The sequence below is a fragment of the Salvia miltiorrhiza genome, chromosome 7 (assembly GCF_028751815.1).
Source record: "Salvia miltiorrhiza cultivar Shanhuang (shh) chromosome 7, IMPLAD_Smil_shh, whole genome shotgun sequence".
Taxonomy (NCBI): domain Eukaryota; kingdom Viridiplantae; phylum Streptophyta; class Magnoliopsida; order Lamiales; family Lamiaceae; genus Salvia; species Salvia miltiorrhiza.
In genome coordinates, this window is record NC_080393.1 from 33898815 (window position 1) to 33916760 (window position 17946).

Below are 17946 nucleotides of genomic sequence, written 5' to 3' on the forward strand. Positions count from 1 at the left end.
CCAATCCAAGAGCCTCGTAAATTCAAGCAAGAATTCAAAGCCAAAGAACCAATAAAAGAATCTATGGCAGTGAAGGCAATGTCTGTGAAATTTCCGAAGAAAAAAGCTAGTCAGGAAGGCAATCAAAACACTCCCCGGGATAACCAAAATTCTTCCCGAGATATGGGGCAAAGAAAGCTTACTTTGAAGGAAATGCAACAAAAACAATACCCATTCTTAGACTCTGATGTTTCAGGAATTTTTGATGACTTGCTCAAAGAAGGACTTATCGATTTGCCAGAAATGAAGCGACCTAATGAAGCAGGACGAACGGATGACCCAAAATATTGCAAATACCATCGGTTGGTTGGACATCCCATACATGATTGCTTCATCTTCAAAGATAAAGTCATGCGATTGGCTCGAGAAGAAAAGATATCCCTTGAAGAAGATTGTGCTGCTGCAAATGTTGCCACCAGTGACTTGAGTGACATAATAGAAGGTGTTGGAGATCTGTATGATACATCCAATCAAGTAGATGAAAAATTCAAACTAAATACGAATGAAGATGATGATGTCTTGGCAATCACATTCTTCGATGAAGATTTGCAGCTTGGATCTGAACCTCATAACAGACCATTGTTCGTGAGTTGCTACACCCAGGAGCAGAAGGTCAATCGAATTCTCATCGATGGAGGATCGGCGGTCAACATTTTGCCACTAAAGACTTTGAAGCAATTGGGGATTCAAGTGGACGAACTATCAAGTAGCCGATTAATGATTCAAGGTTTCAACCATGAAGGACAGAGAGCTCTTGGCACTATAAGGCTGCGATTGCTAATGCAGGATATGGATTCGACGACGCTGCTTCACGTGATTGACGCTAAGACCTCCTACAACATGCTTCTCGGTCGACCATGGCTTCATGAGAATGGTGTTATTCCTTCAACATTGCATCAATGCTTCAAGTATCATCAAAATGGTGTTGTAAGAAAAGTGGTTGGTGATCAAAGGCCGTTTACGGAAGCAGAGTCACACTTTGCTAATGCAAAATTTTATTTGGAGAGAACCAAAGTCACAACACCGCATGATGAGTCGAGATCTTGCCAGGAGAAGAAGAAGGCAGAATCATTTTTGGAGATGGAAGGATTTACAATGCCTTTAACGAAGATTGATGCCAAGAAGCCAATTCTCCAACCGCTTGAAGAGTTTGTCCGACCAAAGAAAACTGGCACCACAGAGCACGTGGATCTCTCAGACAAATAACTGTCAAAGCACTTTGGTCCGAAGGCGTATACACTTCTTGTGAATGCTGGATACAATCCTCAAGAAAGCTCTATGTCAAAGTCAAAGACCAGTAACACGAGCCAAAACCCCAAAGCAGGCTTGGGGTATGCAGTGCAGAGTCCCATTCGTATTGCCATTAAAAGAGCTACTAGTAACTATGCCAGCACCCAACAAATCCAGAAATATTCAAGCATTCAAAGAGTTTCTGCTTTCAAAAAGATAGGTACAAGAGAAGTTCAACGAGCATCTGTCTTTAAAAGACTTGGCAAAGGCGAATCATGGAAAAGAGGCAAGACAAAAGGGAGTTATGGACTGCACATGACAAAGAAACTAAGGAGCTCGATCCCTTCTCGTATGAAAAGATGTACCACTTTACTTGTTACATGTGGGAGAGAATTGAAAGCCAGAATGAAGACTGTTATCCTTACAAAGACGGTCGAAGATGTAGAAGATAGAGAAAGTATAGCTTCTTTCGATTCAAAGATGCTCGAAGATGAAGAAGATAGAGAAAGCGTGGCTTCATCTTACTACACTACTAATAGTGCTAGTAATCCAGTTCCTCATATTGCTCAAAGTCAAGTGCGTCGAGAAATTGCAAGTCTCATTAGAAGTGGGGTTATCACAACAAGCGTTGCAGAAAATATGGTCTTCATACACCAGAGAAATGGAAGAATAAGGATGTGTGTTGATTTCAGGGGTCCTCGCCAGCAAGATGAAGATGTTGCCACATCAAACCATATCACCTCTTGCAAAGAAATAGTAGTTGAAAAGGAGAATGCACGCTTGCACCTCAAAGAATTGGAAGCTTGGGATGAGAAGAGATTGGAAGCTCAACAAAGATTGGAGTGCTATCAAGCTCGATTGTCAAAGGCTTTCAACAAGAAGGTACGACCGTGCTCTTTTCAAGTTGGAGATTTGGTGCTTGCAGTGAAAAGGTCGATTATCACCACTCATCGTGTTGGAAACAAGTTTGTATCAAGATGGGATGGCCCATATGTTGTCAAAGAAGTCTACACCAATGGGGCATATAAGCTGCTCTCGGAAGACAATGTGAGAGTTGGACCCATAAATGAGAAGTTCTTGAAGCGCTACTATCCCTGAAACACAAAAAAAAAGACAGCTCCATGACGCACGAGCCTAAACTGCATGTTACTCCTGGCCCATATGAGTATAAACTATGTACGGCACCCACCAAAGAAAGTGTATGTGGTTAAACTGCTAAACTTCTCCCACCAAAAGGTAAATTATGTGGTTAAACTATTATATGCTCCACTTTGTCTATATAGTGGTAAAATAAATAGTCACTCCTGGCCCGCAAGAGTATAAACTGTGTACGACGCCCCCCCATCAAAATATAAATTGATCCTTGAACTACGTTTTGACTTGATCCCTTCAAAAGGGTACGTAGGCAGCTTAGAGCATCCGCAGCGGCCGGTGCTAAGGAGGGATCGACCCGGGGCGAGAAAGGAGGCCGCGCGCTGGAGAATCGGCCAAGTGCGAGGCCGAGCCGAAGCCTAGCGTCGGGTTGAAGAGGAGGCGTGTGACGCGCCGTTTTTTTAAAAAAAATTCTAAATTCGTTAATTTTTTCAAAAAATGACCGTTTAAATTTTTGTTTTTTTTTGTTTTTTTTTTTTTAAATGGACCGTTGGAGGCAACGGCTGAATTTCAATTTTTTTCCTTTTTTTTTATTTCCCTTTTATCTATATATATCACCACTCTTTTTCATTCATTTCACATCTCCACATCAAAACAATTTCTAAAAAAAATGTCTTCCTCCTCATCAAGCCACGAGGACGAGCGACGTGCTGAAGAATTTTCCAATCTTGTACAACAATTTAACCAAATTGTTCAGGATATTGGTGATCCAGAAGAGCAACCTCGTCGTCGCTGACGAGGAGCGCGGAAGAAGGCTTTCATTCGTCGGGACCGTGAAGCCGGCGCTGTACGTTTGCACGCGGATTACTTTGATGAAAATCCGGTCTACCCCGACAACAGCTTTCGCGCCGTTTTCGGATGCGTCGTGCGTTGTTTTTGCGCATCGTTAATGCCGTCGCCTCCGATCCATACTTCCAACAACGCACGGATGCAACTGGAAGGCCCGGCTTCACGCCATTGCAAAAATGCACTGTCGCTGTTCGTATGCTAGCTAACGGTGGGGCAGCGGACCAATACGACGAGTATCTCCGGATTGCATAGTCCACATCGTTGGAGTGCTTGCGGAGATTCAGTCGTGCCATTATTCAACTCTTCGGCGCGGAGTACTTGAGGAGGCCGACTTCCGCTGACTGCCAACGGCTTATAGCAATGCACGAAGCGAAGCACGGCTTCCCGGGAATGATAGGGAGCCTTGATTGCATGCATTGGGCGTGGAAGAATTGTCCAACGGCATGGCAAGGCGCATACACTCGCGGCGATCAGGGGGATCCGACCATCATCCTCGAAGCCGTCGCCTCGCAAGATCTATGGATCTGGCATGCTTTCTTTGGGACTCCTGGTTCGAACAACGACATCAACGTGCTCAACAACTCGACGTTGTTCAACGATCGACTGCAAGAAATGGGGGTGCCGGTCACATATGAAGTCAACAACTCCTACTAAACAAGTGGGTACTACTTGACTGACGGCATCTATCACAATTGGCCTGTATTCGTGAAGAGTCCTACACATCCGACGGATCCGAAGGGAAAGAGGTACAAATTGATGCAGGAAGCGGCTCGCAAGGATATTGAACGAGCCTTCGGCGTCCTTCAAGCTCGTTGGGCAATCGTCAAAGGCCCAGCGCGTCTTTGGAGCAAGGAGGCGATGAGCGACATCATGTTCACGTGCATCATTTTGCACAACATGATCATCGAAGACGAAGGCGAGCAAGCAACGCAGTGGGAAGAAGACGCCGACGAAGCTTCGAGTAGCGCCGCATCTCAACCTCATGTCGGTGCTCCGCCGGATTTTCGTGCATTTATTGCACGACAAGCATCCATGCGAGACGCGGAGATGCATGCTCGCCTCACTTTGGACTTGAAGGAGCACATTTGGTCTCGTTTTGGTCCGATTGAGTCCTAGAAAATTAGTGTAATTTTTATTTTTTTTATTGTATTTAAATTATGTCTTTAAATTATTGTAATGTTTAATTTTTTTAATGAAAGTAGAAATTTAAAAATAAAAGTGTAGAAATATGAATTTTGTGGAAATGGGGATTTAAGCACCCACCTAAGACACAATGCATTGGAGAGGGGTGTGTCTTAGGTGGGGCCCACTCCTAAGACACCCCTCTAAGACACCACCATTGTGGATGCTCTTAGATATCTCTAAGTTCAGTCATGATTTGGAGTTGTTCATCCTTCAAATTTGATGAGTAAAATGAATGGTTGGCATATTGATTGTTATGCTTGGATGTTGAAGTTAAATGGTACATTAATTCATAAGAAACAATGAATGTTGCTTGAAAGTTATGGAATAATACAAGTGAAGAGGCAAGTGACAAAACGGGTCCAAACCTTCAAAGCTTTTTCTTGATCAAATTTAAACTCCGCGTCTCCACATCTAGCTTCAGCACACTTTGAAAGAGCTCTCTCCAATCTTCAAGTTGATTCTTGGATGGTCTCTGAGCTCGAGAGTTGTGCCTTCGATCTTCTTAAACTTGATCTTTGAGCCTTATGCGCCGATGCGGAGGGCTTCGCCTTGCTTCCACAGTATGCGCCGATGCGGAGTGCATTGCCTTGCTTCTAAAGTATGCGCCGATGCGGAGGGCTTCGCCTTGCTTCCAAAGTATGCGCCGATGCGGAGTGCTTCACCTTGCTTCCAAAGTATACATCGATATGGAGGGCTTCTCCTTGCTTCCAAAGTATGCGCCGATGCGGAGTGCTTCACCTTGCTTCCAACGTATGTATCGAGCTTTGAGCTTTATGACGCCTCGGAATGGAGTAGAAGCAAGCGCTCACCAAAAGTAACAACTCCTTGAACCGGTAGTAGCGGAGTGGAAGCACGCGCTCGCCAAAAGTAACAACTCCATTGGAACTAGACTCGAGCAATCCTAGGTCCGAGCGCACCCAAGACCTATTAAAGAATTGAGTCATCTAGTCCACATAGAAGCACACAATGAGAAAGATGTAACCAGCAATCTTTAAAGGCAAGACTCACAATGGCCCAGATTCGAGCGCACCCAGAATCTGAATAAATGCCAATTGGGAGCCACCTAAAGGTGCAAGGTAAACATTATCCAATCCATATTGAGAAGCTCCGATGAGTAGATGAAGAAATCCCTCGAATTTGTATCAGCAAAATTCTTCGGTTGAATGCACTCCATCAATTTGTATCAGTGAAATTCCTCGGTTGAATGCACTCGAATAATAGTTGAAGTTGGGGCAACATAAAACTTCTATATGAAAAAAAAAACTCCACGGCTTTTCAATGGATGCGTGCAAAATCACCAATTCCTACAAAAAAAAAGAAGAAAAAGAAAGTCACAGTATAATCTTGACGAGTGTAGCTATCCCACAGGAGACGAATGCCGCACAGGATAACTTTGAGAATATGGAGAAACAGATGGTTGACCATAATCATGTTGTTGCTGCTGTCATTTGATTGAGGAGCCAGATCCAACTCCCACCGCCGCTTCTCTCCACGCTCGAATGTGATCAAGCAAAGCAACTCCCTCACCGAGTACAACCCCACTCCATCCCTCCGTGCTCAAAGCCGGTTCCTGCTGCTGCTGCGTCCATTCCGAAGAAGTCGGCGATTGCCACAAGCTATCCATGTTTCTCCAACGCTCGCACTCAAACTGAAGGTCGCCATAGAAACATAATCGAGTCTGCACTCTCCACTTCTCTCCTTCTTTTCAAAATATGTCGACGCCGCTGTTGCCTGGGATAGACGTCGCACTGCTGCCATGGTTCACCGTCATGTTTTCTCCGCTTCGGTCCCCACATCCTGAAATCCTGCGAGAAGCCTCTCAACTCCACTCCCTCTACGTTCCAAGCTGGTTCCGACTGTTGATGCGCCCGCTAAAAAGGCCAATGACTGCTGCAAAATCGAAGCCAAAAAAACCGCCGCCGCAAGAACAGTTGATCCCCTGCAAGAACAAACAAGAAGCCTAATCAGGAACAAAAAAAAAAAGGATCGAAGAAAGCAAGGCAAAAGTAGTGAAAATCCTCTTCAAGCAATTCGTCGAACATGTGGAGGGCAGAATACATGAACGATTTCTCTAAGCCATGGAAAGAAGAGCTCACCAAGACTTCAACACCAAAGAAAGGAAACAACGAGAAGAATGTTTAGGATGCAGATTTTCGTCTGAGTTTACAAAAAAATTACGAATTTTAGCTTCCCATGACAAGTAGAAGTCTTATACTTCTCAAGAACGAAGTCTGAAATTTTGAGGAGTCCAATTATATTGAAAATCTTCCCACTTATCTACTTATTTGCTTAAAGTCGTCCACAATCATATAGGAATTTAAGAAGATGAAGATTTTATTTCATGGCACTTGCTCGAAGATATCCACTGCTTTTGGATCAAATTATTCAAAGAAATTGTTTTCTAATTAGTTGGATAAGTGTTGAAATCAAGAGTCCAACATAAAGAAGAATTCTACTGTGAATGGAAGATGAAATAGAACAGAAAAAAGAAACGTGCGAATTTTTTTTATATTGATAGATTTGCGTTCGACGGGAATCTGTAACTATGAAGCATGTCTTTAAATCAATTGAAAAAAAAAAACACTATGAAGGGGGCCTCTGATTTTCCGCCATCAAGGCTCAATAAGGCCCAAACCTGACCTTGTTAAGTTGATAAAAATTGACCACTAAATTTGGTTGATTTTTGACTTAATAAATGTTATATTGCCCAATTTTTGGCTCAAATGCGAAATGATTAATTACGTGACTTTGGTATAAATCAAAAGAGCTATAGCTTGATTATTGGCCAAAGACTAGTTTAATTTAAAAGGGTGACATTCGAAAATTGTTAGTAGAAAGTCAAATTGAAAGTTTTAAATTCAAGAACTCCTAAATACGAGTATAAACTATTTACAAAGTCAAATTCAAGAACTCCTAATTATGAGTATAAACTATTTACAAAGTCAAATTCAAATTCAAGAACTCCTAAATATGAGTATAAACTATTTACAAAGTCAAAGTCAAATTCAAATTCAAATTCAAGAACTCCTAAATACGAGTATAAACTATTTACGAAGTCAAAATTCAAATTCAAGAACTCCTAAATACGAGTATAAACTATTTACAAAGTCAAAATTCAAATTCAAGAACTCCTTAATATGAGTAAGTTCGAGACTCGTCCATTTCCAAAGACAAGATGTTCATGAACAAGTCTCGATGAGGCAATTTGTAGGCAATTAAATTTATAGCCTATTAAATTCTGCCATGTGGAAATTATAGATTAAATATGAAATTATATATTTTATTTTATATTTTGGAATTAAATTAAATATTATTCCAAGATTAAATAAATATATAATTAATACTCCCTCCGTCCCGGCCAAGACGCTACATTTGCTTTTCGGCACGGGATTTAAGGAGTTGTAGATTAATGTTTTAAGTGTATAATAATAAAGTGATAAAGTAGGAGAGAGAAAGTAATAAAGTGATAAAGAAAGAAAGAAAAGGTAATAAAGTGATAAAGTAGGAGAGAGAATGTAATAAATAAATACTTAATTAGTGTTAATTAAGTGTTTAAAATTTCTTATTTTTGCCAAATATAGAAATGTAGCATCTTCGTTGGGACGGCCCAAAAAGGAATATGTAGCATCTTGGGCGGGACGGAGGGAGTATTTGATTATGTGGATTTATTGACCAATCAGAAATTGACACGTGGAAAATCTACATAAAATATTAAATATTTTATGTAGATAAATACAAATATTGAGGAGCCAATCAAATCGCGCCACCTCAGCCCTAAAAGCCCAATATGACAGGTCAAAGCCCACAGCCCACTCCATTCTTCACCTATAAATATGGGTCATTTGTGGAGTCAAAGAAGAACAGAAATCATTTGAGAGCTCAAGCATTGAAGGAGTAATTCTCTACGACGAAGTCATCTCCAACAATCAAAGCGTTCTGCAAAGAAAATTAAAGAGTTCTTCATCAAATTCATCCAAGCCAACGTTTGATTCTGAAATAAGGTGGAAGCCCTCTGGATTGACGTTATCAAATCAAATTCAAGTCAACGTTCAAATCAAAGGAGATCAAGAAGGTCTACTTCCCTCCAAAGATTTGAAGAAATTCGAAGAGGATATAATCAGATGATCAAATAGAGAATCGCAACCCGCAACAAATTCATCTCAATCCATATATTTTGGATTTGTACACATTTTTGTATTTCATTTATTGAATACAATAAAATTTGTGTTTACAAAGAGATCATAGACGAGACAGTCAGGATAGACATAACCCCGCAAATCATGTTCAGTACGACAGAGAAGTGCATATGATCACAGGAGAGAACAGTATACCAACATCTAACAGGGCCAAAAAGCAATTAGCTCGCACAGTCAGATCCGGATACTACGACCAATCTGTCATGGCAGTCAACACCGCGCCCGATGAACTGACAATATCTTTTGGACCAAAGGATACTAGGCCTCTATTCTATCCTCATGACGACGCCTTGGTATTTTCTGCTAACGTGGCTAACGTGCTGGTACATCGCATTTTTGTCGACTCAGGCAGCGCTGTCAACATCTTATAACTGGAATGCTGGCAAGCAATGGGTTTAGAGGCTAAGTTAGAGCCCGCTGTGGCCCCTCTCTATGGGTTTTCAGGGGAATCAGTCCTACTAGTGGGAACAATTGAATTGCCAATGACGATAGGGCAACCAGGGGGAAAAAAGACTTGAATGGTCAAGTTCTTAGTCATCGACTCACCAAAGCCCTCTTACAACATGATCTTTGGGAGACCGGCGCTGAACTCTTTCAAAGCAATAATTTCTACTCTCTATCTAAAGATGAAGTTCCCCTTGGAAGGAGGCAAAATTGGAGAGGTTTGGGGAGATCAAGCCATGTCGAAGAAATGTCACGTACAAGTGTTAACTCAATACTCGGGACAAAAAAGGGAAAGATCAGTACACCAAACAGAGACAAGCAAGAAGGGGAAAACTGGAACGATTACGGCCTCAGAGCCCGAGCGAAAAGAAATCGCAGAACTGCAGGGGGGAAATGATAAGATCCCCCTCGTCACCACCAATGATACATGCATGGTTATTGAGCTTTTCACGGATAAGGAGGGATTCACTAACGAAATCGGGGCACATATGGAACCAGAGCTGCAAAGAAAGGTAATAGCTTGCCTGCGCAGAAATGCTGATGTATTCGCGTTCAACACGACGGACCTAAATGGAATTGACAGAGAACTAGCCGAGCATCGATTGAACATAGACCCCACAATTAAGCCAGTGAAACAAAAGACGAGGCACTTCGGTGCTGAAAAGGACGCTGCTATTCGGGAGCAGGTACAAGCGTTGCTAGAGGCTGGACATATTGTGGAAGTTCAATATCCGGAATGGGTATCCAATGTTGTTATGGTGGAAAAGAAAGCTAAAACCTGGAGGATGTGCGTGGACTACCGGGACCTCAATGCGGCTTGTCCAAAGGATTGTTACCCATTGCCACGGATCGATCAATTAGTGGATGCTACATCAGGATGTGAACTTTTGTCGATGATGGACGCCTACCAAGGGTACCATCAAGTTAAGATGTATAGGAATGATGTTATCAAAACGGCATTCGCAGTCTGCGCAGGGATCTTCGCATACGTGAGTATGCCGTTCGGACTCAAAAATGCGGGGGCTACATACCAGAGGATGATGGATAGAATTTTCAAGGATCAATTAAAAGAGAATGTGTCGGTTTATGTAGACGACATGTTAGTACGCAGCACTGAAGCACGTACACATGCGGATGACTTGGAGGAAATCTTCTCGGTTGTGCGAAGACACAAGCTCATGCTCAACCCAGCCAAATGCACTTTCGGGGTTCAGTCGGGAAAATTTCTGGGATACAAGGTTACACCTGAGGGGATAGAGGTGAATGCAGACAAAGTTCGAGCTATTCTTGACATGACAGTGCCGCGGAACATCAAAGAAATACAAACACTGAACGGAAGAATAGCCGCACTAAGCCGGTTCATATCAAGGTCGGCAGAAAAAAGCCTGCCTTTTGTCAAAATTCTAACAAAAAGAAGTCAGTTCGAGTGGAGTAATGAGTGCCAGCAAGCCTTTGAGGACCTCAAGGACTATCTCAAAGATCTACCCATCTTGACCAAGCCGGTACCGGGAGAACCATTATATCTATACACGTCGGTGGGGGTCGAGTTGCTGAGCGCTGTGCTAGTTCGAGAGGAAAGGATAATGCAGAGGCCAGTTTACTTTGTGAGCAAAATCATCCAGGGAGCAGAGATTAGATACACCGCAGCGGAAAAAACAGCTTACGCTATTATGATCACGGCAAGAAAATTGCGCCCCTACTTTTTATCACATAAATTATTGTCAGAACAGCGCTGCCCTTTTAACAAATTTTGGGAAGGCCAGACCTTGCAGGAAGGATGGTAAAGTGGGCCATTGAATTGGGCGAATATGATGTGACGTTCGAACCTCGTACAACCATTAAAGCGCAGGCATTGGCTGATTTCATCCAAGAAACCACAAGGTGGCCGTTGCGGGGACCATGGACGGCGCAGGTCGACGGCTCCATTACCAAGGAAGGGTATGGAGTCAGAATATATATCGAATCACCGGAAGAGGGGGCTTACCAGTTTGCGATCAAGTTCGAGGACAAGCTGTCGAATAATGAGGCAGAATATGAGGCAGTAATAAGGGCCGCCCACATCTTGAGGGAGCTAAGAGCAGACACAGCTATAATCAAGACCGATTCACAACTAGTAGCCCAGCAGTTGAGGGGTGAATGCGAGGTCCGCGACGACAGAATGAGAACTTATTATGACCAGATGCAGCAAATCAAGAAAAAATTTGAAGAATTGGAAATAGTACAAGTACCCCGAGAGGAAAATCGAAAAGCTGATCTTCTGGCGAGGATGGCCAGTGCCGTCGAGCAATCATGGAACAATGAAATCACACTACTATTCGAGCCAAAGAAGATTCAGAAGCCCAGGTCTGTGCAGTCGAAGTGGGGAACGATTGGCGAACCCCAATTATTCATTTTTTACGAACAGGGGAAAGAATGGAGGGAGACACTGAAAAGTACGTTAAATATGAGAATTTTTGCTTGATTAGCGACCAGCTTTATAAAAGATCTTTCACACATCCGTTCTTCAAATGTTTATCATCGGAAGAGGCAGAGTTTGCTCTAAGAGAAATCCATCAGGGTTGTTGCGGGAACCACGCGGGATATAAAGACCTGACCAGAAAAATAATCAGAGCAGGATTCTATTGGCCCGACATCGACAAAGACACCAAGGCATATGTAAAGAAATGTGGATCTTGCCAGAGACACGCGCCAAGAATCAACATCCCAGGGGAGAAAATGGGGATAATGTACTCGGCACATCCCTTTGACAAATGGGGAATTGATATCGTGGGCAAACTGCCAACGGCACCAGGAGGAAAGTGTTTCTTGATAGTGGCAGTGGACTATTTTTCAAAATGGGTGGAAGCAGAGGCTGTAACAAGGGTGGATGAGGCCACCATCGAAAAGTTCATCTGGAAAAACATCTGTTGTAGATATGGGGTGCCCAGAGTTCTAATATCAGACAACGGAGCCCAGTTCACTAGTCAAAAAATCGAAGATTTTTGTTCAAGAATGGACATCGAGCAAAGATTCGTCTCAGTGGCTCAACCCCAAGCCAATGGTCAAGTAGAGCTGGCTAATCGCACTATCTGCGAAGGCATCAAGAAAAGGTTGGAAAGAAGTAGAGGGCGATGGGCAGAAGAATTGGACACGGTTCTGTGGGCACTACGCACTAGCCTAAAAACAGCTACAGGAGAAGCCTCGTTCACCTTAGTTTATGGTTCAAATGCGGTCATACCAGCAGAAGTAAGGTTAGAGTCGCATCGAATTTGTACATATGATCCAGTGCAGAATGAAGAACTACGCAGACTCGAGCTGGACCTCATAGACTTAAAGAGAGAAGAAGCCCATGTCAAGGCAGCTAAGTACAAGAGTATTATTAAAGCGGGATACGACAGGAAGGTCAAGCAGTGCCGACTCCAGAAAGGCGACCTAGTACTCAAGCGCGCGGATGCTCTAAAGGCCACCGGGAAATTCGAAGCTAATTGGGAGGGACCTTATATTATCACTGAAGTCTTAAGAGGCGGAGCCTATCACTTGTCCGATCAGGAGGGGAGATCTCTTACGAGGCCGTGGAATATCAATCATCTCAAGAAATTCTATGTATAAACCTCAGAGATGAGCGGTCATTATGTAGACCAGATACTCTTTTTTCCCACATGGGTTTTAATGAGGTCTGGGACCATGATCATCATCAATAAAGATCTATGGTTTTAGGGAAAGCTTGCTTCTTATACTTTTCTTCAGCATAATTTGCAACACAGGTCATGAGGACGACGCAGACAAGTTCAAGGCATTAATTGCATAATTCAAGGCATAAATTGCATGACGAGGGCATTAATTGCACAAATTCAAGGCATAAATTGCACGACGAGGGCATTAATTGCACAAATACAAGGCATTAATTGCACAAATTCAAGGCATCAAATGCACAAATACAAGGCATCAATTGCACAAGCTCAAGGCATCAATTGCACAAGCTTAAGCGTCAACAGTACAAGTTCAAGGCATTAATTGCACAATTCAAGGCATAAATTGCACGACGAGGGCATTAATTGCACAAATTCAAGGCATAAATTACACGACGAGGGCATTAATTGCACAAATACAAGGCATTAATTGCACAAATTCAAGGCATCAATTGCACAAGTTCAAGGCATTAATTGCACAAGCTCAAGGCATCAATTGCACAAGTTTAAGGCGTCAACAATACAAGTTCAAGGCATTAATTGCACAATTTAAGGCGTAAACTGCATGACATAGGCATTAATTGCAAGGACTCGTCTGCGCCGCTGCCACCAACTTCGCTAAAGACATCACTCACAAAAGTCAAGATATTAGCCATGACAACGAGGGCGTCAATGACAAAATCGAAGGCATTGATCGCAAAATAGGGGCATTAATTGCGAAAATAAAATATTATGATGACCTAAATCTATGAAAGATGCAGATAATAACTTCAAGACGGCGCTGATTAATATGATAAAGCAGTCGCCCAATCGAGGCCCAGTTATCGAAATAGAAAACACAAATACGCTCCAACACATGAAGCATCAATAAAGAATTCGACCATATCTTCATCAAGTCCAATCTCAGCACGATCGACTGCGACAACAACGGAAAAAATGTGAAATAGTGACCAACATCTACGAATGAATGGTGAGGAGATAACAAATAACACATGGGACATGAAGAAGTGAAAGACATCATGAAGAAATAAGATAAGAAAGATCCATTAGTTGGGCCAAGCCAATCTGTCGGTAAAAAGATTCAAACACTTAAAGATAAAATGTTCGAAGTCCTACAAACTAAACAAGGAAACATACAAAAATCTAAAGACTAAGAGGTCGGGGCAGGAGGATCTTCAACATGGATAGATTCATCCGCACTGCTGCTGCCATCTCTATTGGAGGGGTCATGCTGCGGAGACTCATGTGCTGGAGATATCGGCGCCGCTACAACTACGGGAGCTGGCTCATAGAACACCCCACCACCCGGGTAGTTACCACAAACTGATCGGATACGAGAACGAATCTCGTCCAGATAAGGCGTACTAATAAAAGGCTCAGCAGGAAGAGGGTCAGCGCCGCGGCCCGTCACGAACAAGCTAATAGCCTTGTCTATGACAGGGAACCACCATTCAGGAGTTGGTCGTGAGTAAGCATTGATACCCAAAATTCCTCCAAGAGCACCCGAGTCGATGGCGTTCAGCACCGCCTCATTCTCACACAGGGCCCTCTGTTCAGGGGAAGCCTGGATCAAGTTAAGGGTGATTTGGGTCGACTCTTTGACAAGCCATTGCAGCGCCGGAGCTGCAGCATTCAGCAACTCGGGGGTACGAAGGAATGCAGTAATGGTCTCTAATAGCATGATGAGCAGGAACGCGTGACCCTCTGAAGAAAGAAAGTAGCGCAGCCGATATTGCTGGGTGCCACGCTGGAAGGCCAGGTTCTCCTTAGCCACGATCTCCTTCTTAAGGGCAGCCAACTTCTTCGAGCAATCTTGAGTAACTGCCGCGAGCTCTTTCCCTTTCTCCTGGCTTACACGTGCCAACTCCTCCCGAACCCGGGCCAGCTCTGTGTCAATGGATAATCTCTCAGCCTTCAACCTCTCGTTCTCCTCCCGCAAACGGCGAGATTCTTCTTCAGCGTGAGTACACTGAGCCAGCGCCACTAAGAACTTCTTATCTTTGGCCTGAACCTCGCCCTCTGCACGAAGGAGACTTCGAGCATGAGCCAGACACTCAACCCTGGCCTGCGCAGACAATATAGAAAAGGAACTGAGGGGAAAAAAAAACATCACAAATAAAATAAATAACAACAGTTCACCGTCTCAATCGTCAGCACAAGGTCATCTGCCATTTGCCGGCGGCTCAAGGACTCTCGAACTTGGAGGTCAGACGGAGCGATTTGGGTGATCATTTGAGACCGACACTCTTCACCGGTCAGATCTCCAAGGGCACGAGGGGCGATGCCCACTCCAGAAGACGCCCCAACGTCATGAGGACGGGGAGGAGAAACAGGCATCCGATCAGAGGAGGCGGCATCCTCTGAGATCAATTCGAGGGTCTCTGGCTGCGCCGCTGGCGTTGTGGCTTTCTTCTTCTTCTTTTCTTGAGGTTGCTTCTTAGTTGGAGCACCTCTTCGCTTTCTCTGAATCAGGGGATTGCTCTCTTTTGAATTTTCTGTATCCTCATCGCAAAGTTGGAATGGACTGACTGGGGGGCGTCGGGAACCCGAAGATCCCGCAGCAATGGCTTGAGCAGCGCTGCCCACAGTCTCCGCAGCTGGGGCCGGTACAATAGCACCTCCCTGGGAAAGTTAAAGCTGGCGATGACACCATGCGCCGGTGTTTTCCACGTATCCATACCTAGCACAGATTAAATAACATGAAAAGTACGTCAGAAACATATCCCAAGAAACAAGGCGGACATTAACAAATTAAGAGGAACGGATACAAGGGCAGAATAGAACGAATACTAATATTAAACAACAATAACACATTCAATACTTGCGCGGGACAAGGGATAGCGGGAGAATAAGCCTGCGCCGGCCAGGACAGAAGGCCTAGTCACTAGTTCCTTCACCTTCAAAACATTTCTATCTCGGGCCACAACGAGTTGTCACAGAAGGCTGTCTTCAAGATCAGTAACACGTTCGGAGTTGGAAGGGGAAAGATGTTTGGTACGATGCCATTGAATTTGAGCATCGGCGCCGATAATATCAGGCCAAGAGCCACGACGAGTTTGGACAAAGAAATACTTATCGTGAAAACTTTTGTCCAAGGAAGTCAATTTTTTCATGAAGGCCATATGACCCCCGGACTTGGAAGTAAAGTTATAATGGGACCCGGTCCGTTTTAACACATGGGTCTTATGAAATAGGGCGGCGCTATAAGGGTAATTGTTGGCGGCGCAGACTATGTGCAACAAGTGGGCTCGACGAATCGAGGAGGGAGAAAGTTGGAAAAAAGGAATCTCGTACCGATTACAAACATCAATCAAGAAGGGGGAAGGAGGGATTCGCAATCCCGCATCAAGTTCATGCAACCAGACCGGAATGACGTCAGGGTTGATACCCCGACGTGTATCAGGCATATCGGAATCAGGATCAGCCGAGTTCTGGATTCGGACTTTAAAGTCCGGATCGGCGATGTCAATACGAAGAACGTCCCTTATCGCCTTTACAGACCGAATATCTAGGGTAGATTGAGGAAGTTCGGACCCCGCGGCATGAAGGAATATTAAATTGAATTAATACTCGATTGCCCGATGATCGTTTCTTGGATTATTATTAATTCATCATACAACGATTAAATCCTAACATGCTCCTATGAATTTAACAGCTGCACACAGGTGTTAGGAAAACTTACTTGAGAATCGGATGCACAGGTTGTTGATAATCGTGTCGAAAGACTCCAGCTCTGGTCTTCTCGACTGTATCCCGCTCAATTCCCAACGTTGGATGGACAACGAGCTATGGAAATTCCCAAGACAGAATGCCCACTCACGTTTCCTGCGCCCCGTTATGCTCTCAAAACCCTAATTTTTATCAGTGTATTTTCCTGAGAGCTGACAGCTGTATTTTATATTAAATAAAATACGTAGGAGGCGCTTCTTTCTTGAGGGGAACGATTTCTGTCTCTTCTAGGGCTAGGAGACATTGGGCCAGCCCAGGGACCAGATACAAGGAATAAAGATGGGCCTCAAATAAATTAATTTATCTATGGTCAGCCCAGACCATAATTAATTTATAAATATCAGTTCATTCCACTAGAGAACCGATACTGACTTACCCCTTTATTGCCGGTGATGAGTCGGGGCTTGTATTTAGACTTATTAAATCTCCGTATTTAAAATATCCGACATCCATTAATTAATTAGAGCTCTGACAGCTTAAATTAATTAATCTCTTAATAATTCCTTAAGCAGTACCACTCAAACTTTATTATTACGCCTGAACTTAATCAACCTGCAGGGTTTAGCGTAATAAACCTTATTGAGCTCCTTAAGGGGATGTCATTATCCTATACCGGATACGGGTACTAATACAGATAATCAAAAATCATATATTAACCGCTATCACCCAAGATACAGAGTACTCGAGTTAGTATATAACTTTCACCCATAGTAAGTCAAAGTGATATACGAGTTAACATATATATCTGAATACTTATTAGTATTAATATTTATAAGTCACCGAGATCTTGATTCTTCACTTAAGTCAGATAGAAGAATACATCTCAAACTGTGGTCCTATCAATACGTAATGACGTACCAGTATAGACAAGTAACCAAGACAAACTACTTCCATCTATACTGCAGCCTAAAACAATAACTTGTCCTAGAGTTATTTCGGCTGTGATCATATTATATCTCTTAAGGTTATTCCAATTATATGGTCTTCTGTGATCTACAACACACCATATAATCTACTTATACAGAGATAAAGAAGATACATATGCAATCATGAACACAATCAGATAGGAGATAAGAATAGTGAAAACAGGAATCATTGTATACAAGCATAAAGTTCTTGCTTTCAGTATACAAATCCAACAATCTCCCACTTATACTAAAGCAAAACTTTTAGTATACAATGTGTCTAAATACTAGCTATTACAAAAACTTCACTTCATCTCTCCCACTTATACTGAAAGTTTTTCTCTAAGTGGGTGGCATCAACCGCAATCCCATCCCTCGAGCATGCTTCTCATAGGTCTTTTGCGGTAAGCTTTTCGTGAAAGGATCAGCTAGGTTCTCCAATGTATCAATCTTTTCTACTAGCACATCTCCTCTGTTTACGATTTCTTGTATGATGTGGTACTTTCTCTCTATGTGTTTTGACGCCTTGTGGCTCCTGGGTTCCTTAGAATTTGCCACTGCACCCGAGTTATCACAATAAATTATGATACTCTTAGGCAAATTAGGGAC

At 43.1% G+C, this 17946-nt stretch overlaps 1 protein-coding gene and 1 long non-coding RNA gene across 3 annotated transcripts; one reads left to right on the forward strand and one right to left on the reverse strand.

Annotated features, from left to right (window-relative positions):
- The first annotated feature begins 3570 nt into the window (after positions 1-3570).
- LOC130994127 (uncharacterized) lies at positions 3571-4326 on the forward strand. Its single transcript, XM_057919163.1, has 2 exons — positions 3571-3834; positions 3922-4326. The coding sequence occupies exons 1-2, from the start codon at positions 3571-3573 to the stop codon at positions 4324-4326; spliced, it is 669 nt and encodes a 222-aa protein (XP_057775146.1).
- A 333-nt stretch (positions 4327-4659) lies between these two features.
- Positions 4660-6951, reverse strand: LOC130996120 (uncharacterized). Of its 2 annotated transcripts, XR_009092402.1 has the most exons (3): positions 6492-6939; positions 5818-6334; positions 4660-5699 (listed from the first exon to the last, which is right to left on the reverse strand). It is a non-coding gene; the product is annotated as an uncharacterized LOC130996120 (long non-coding RNA). The 2 variants fall into 2 exon arrangements; XR_009092401.1 differs by having other exon boundaries at positions 5818-6951.
- Positions 6952-17946: the final 10995 nt, after the last annotated feature.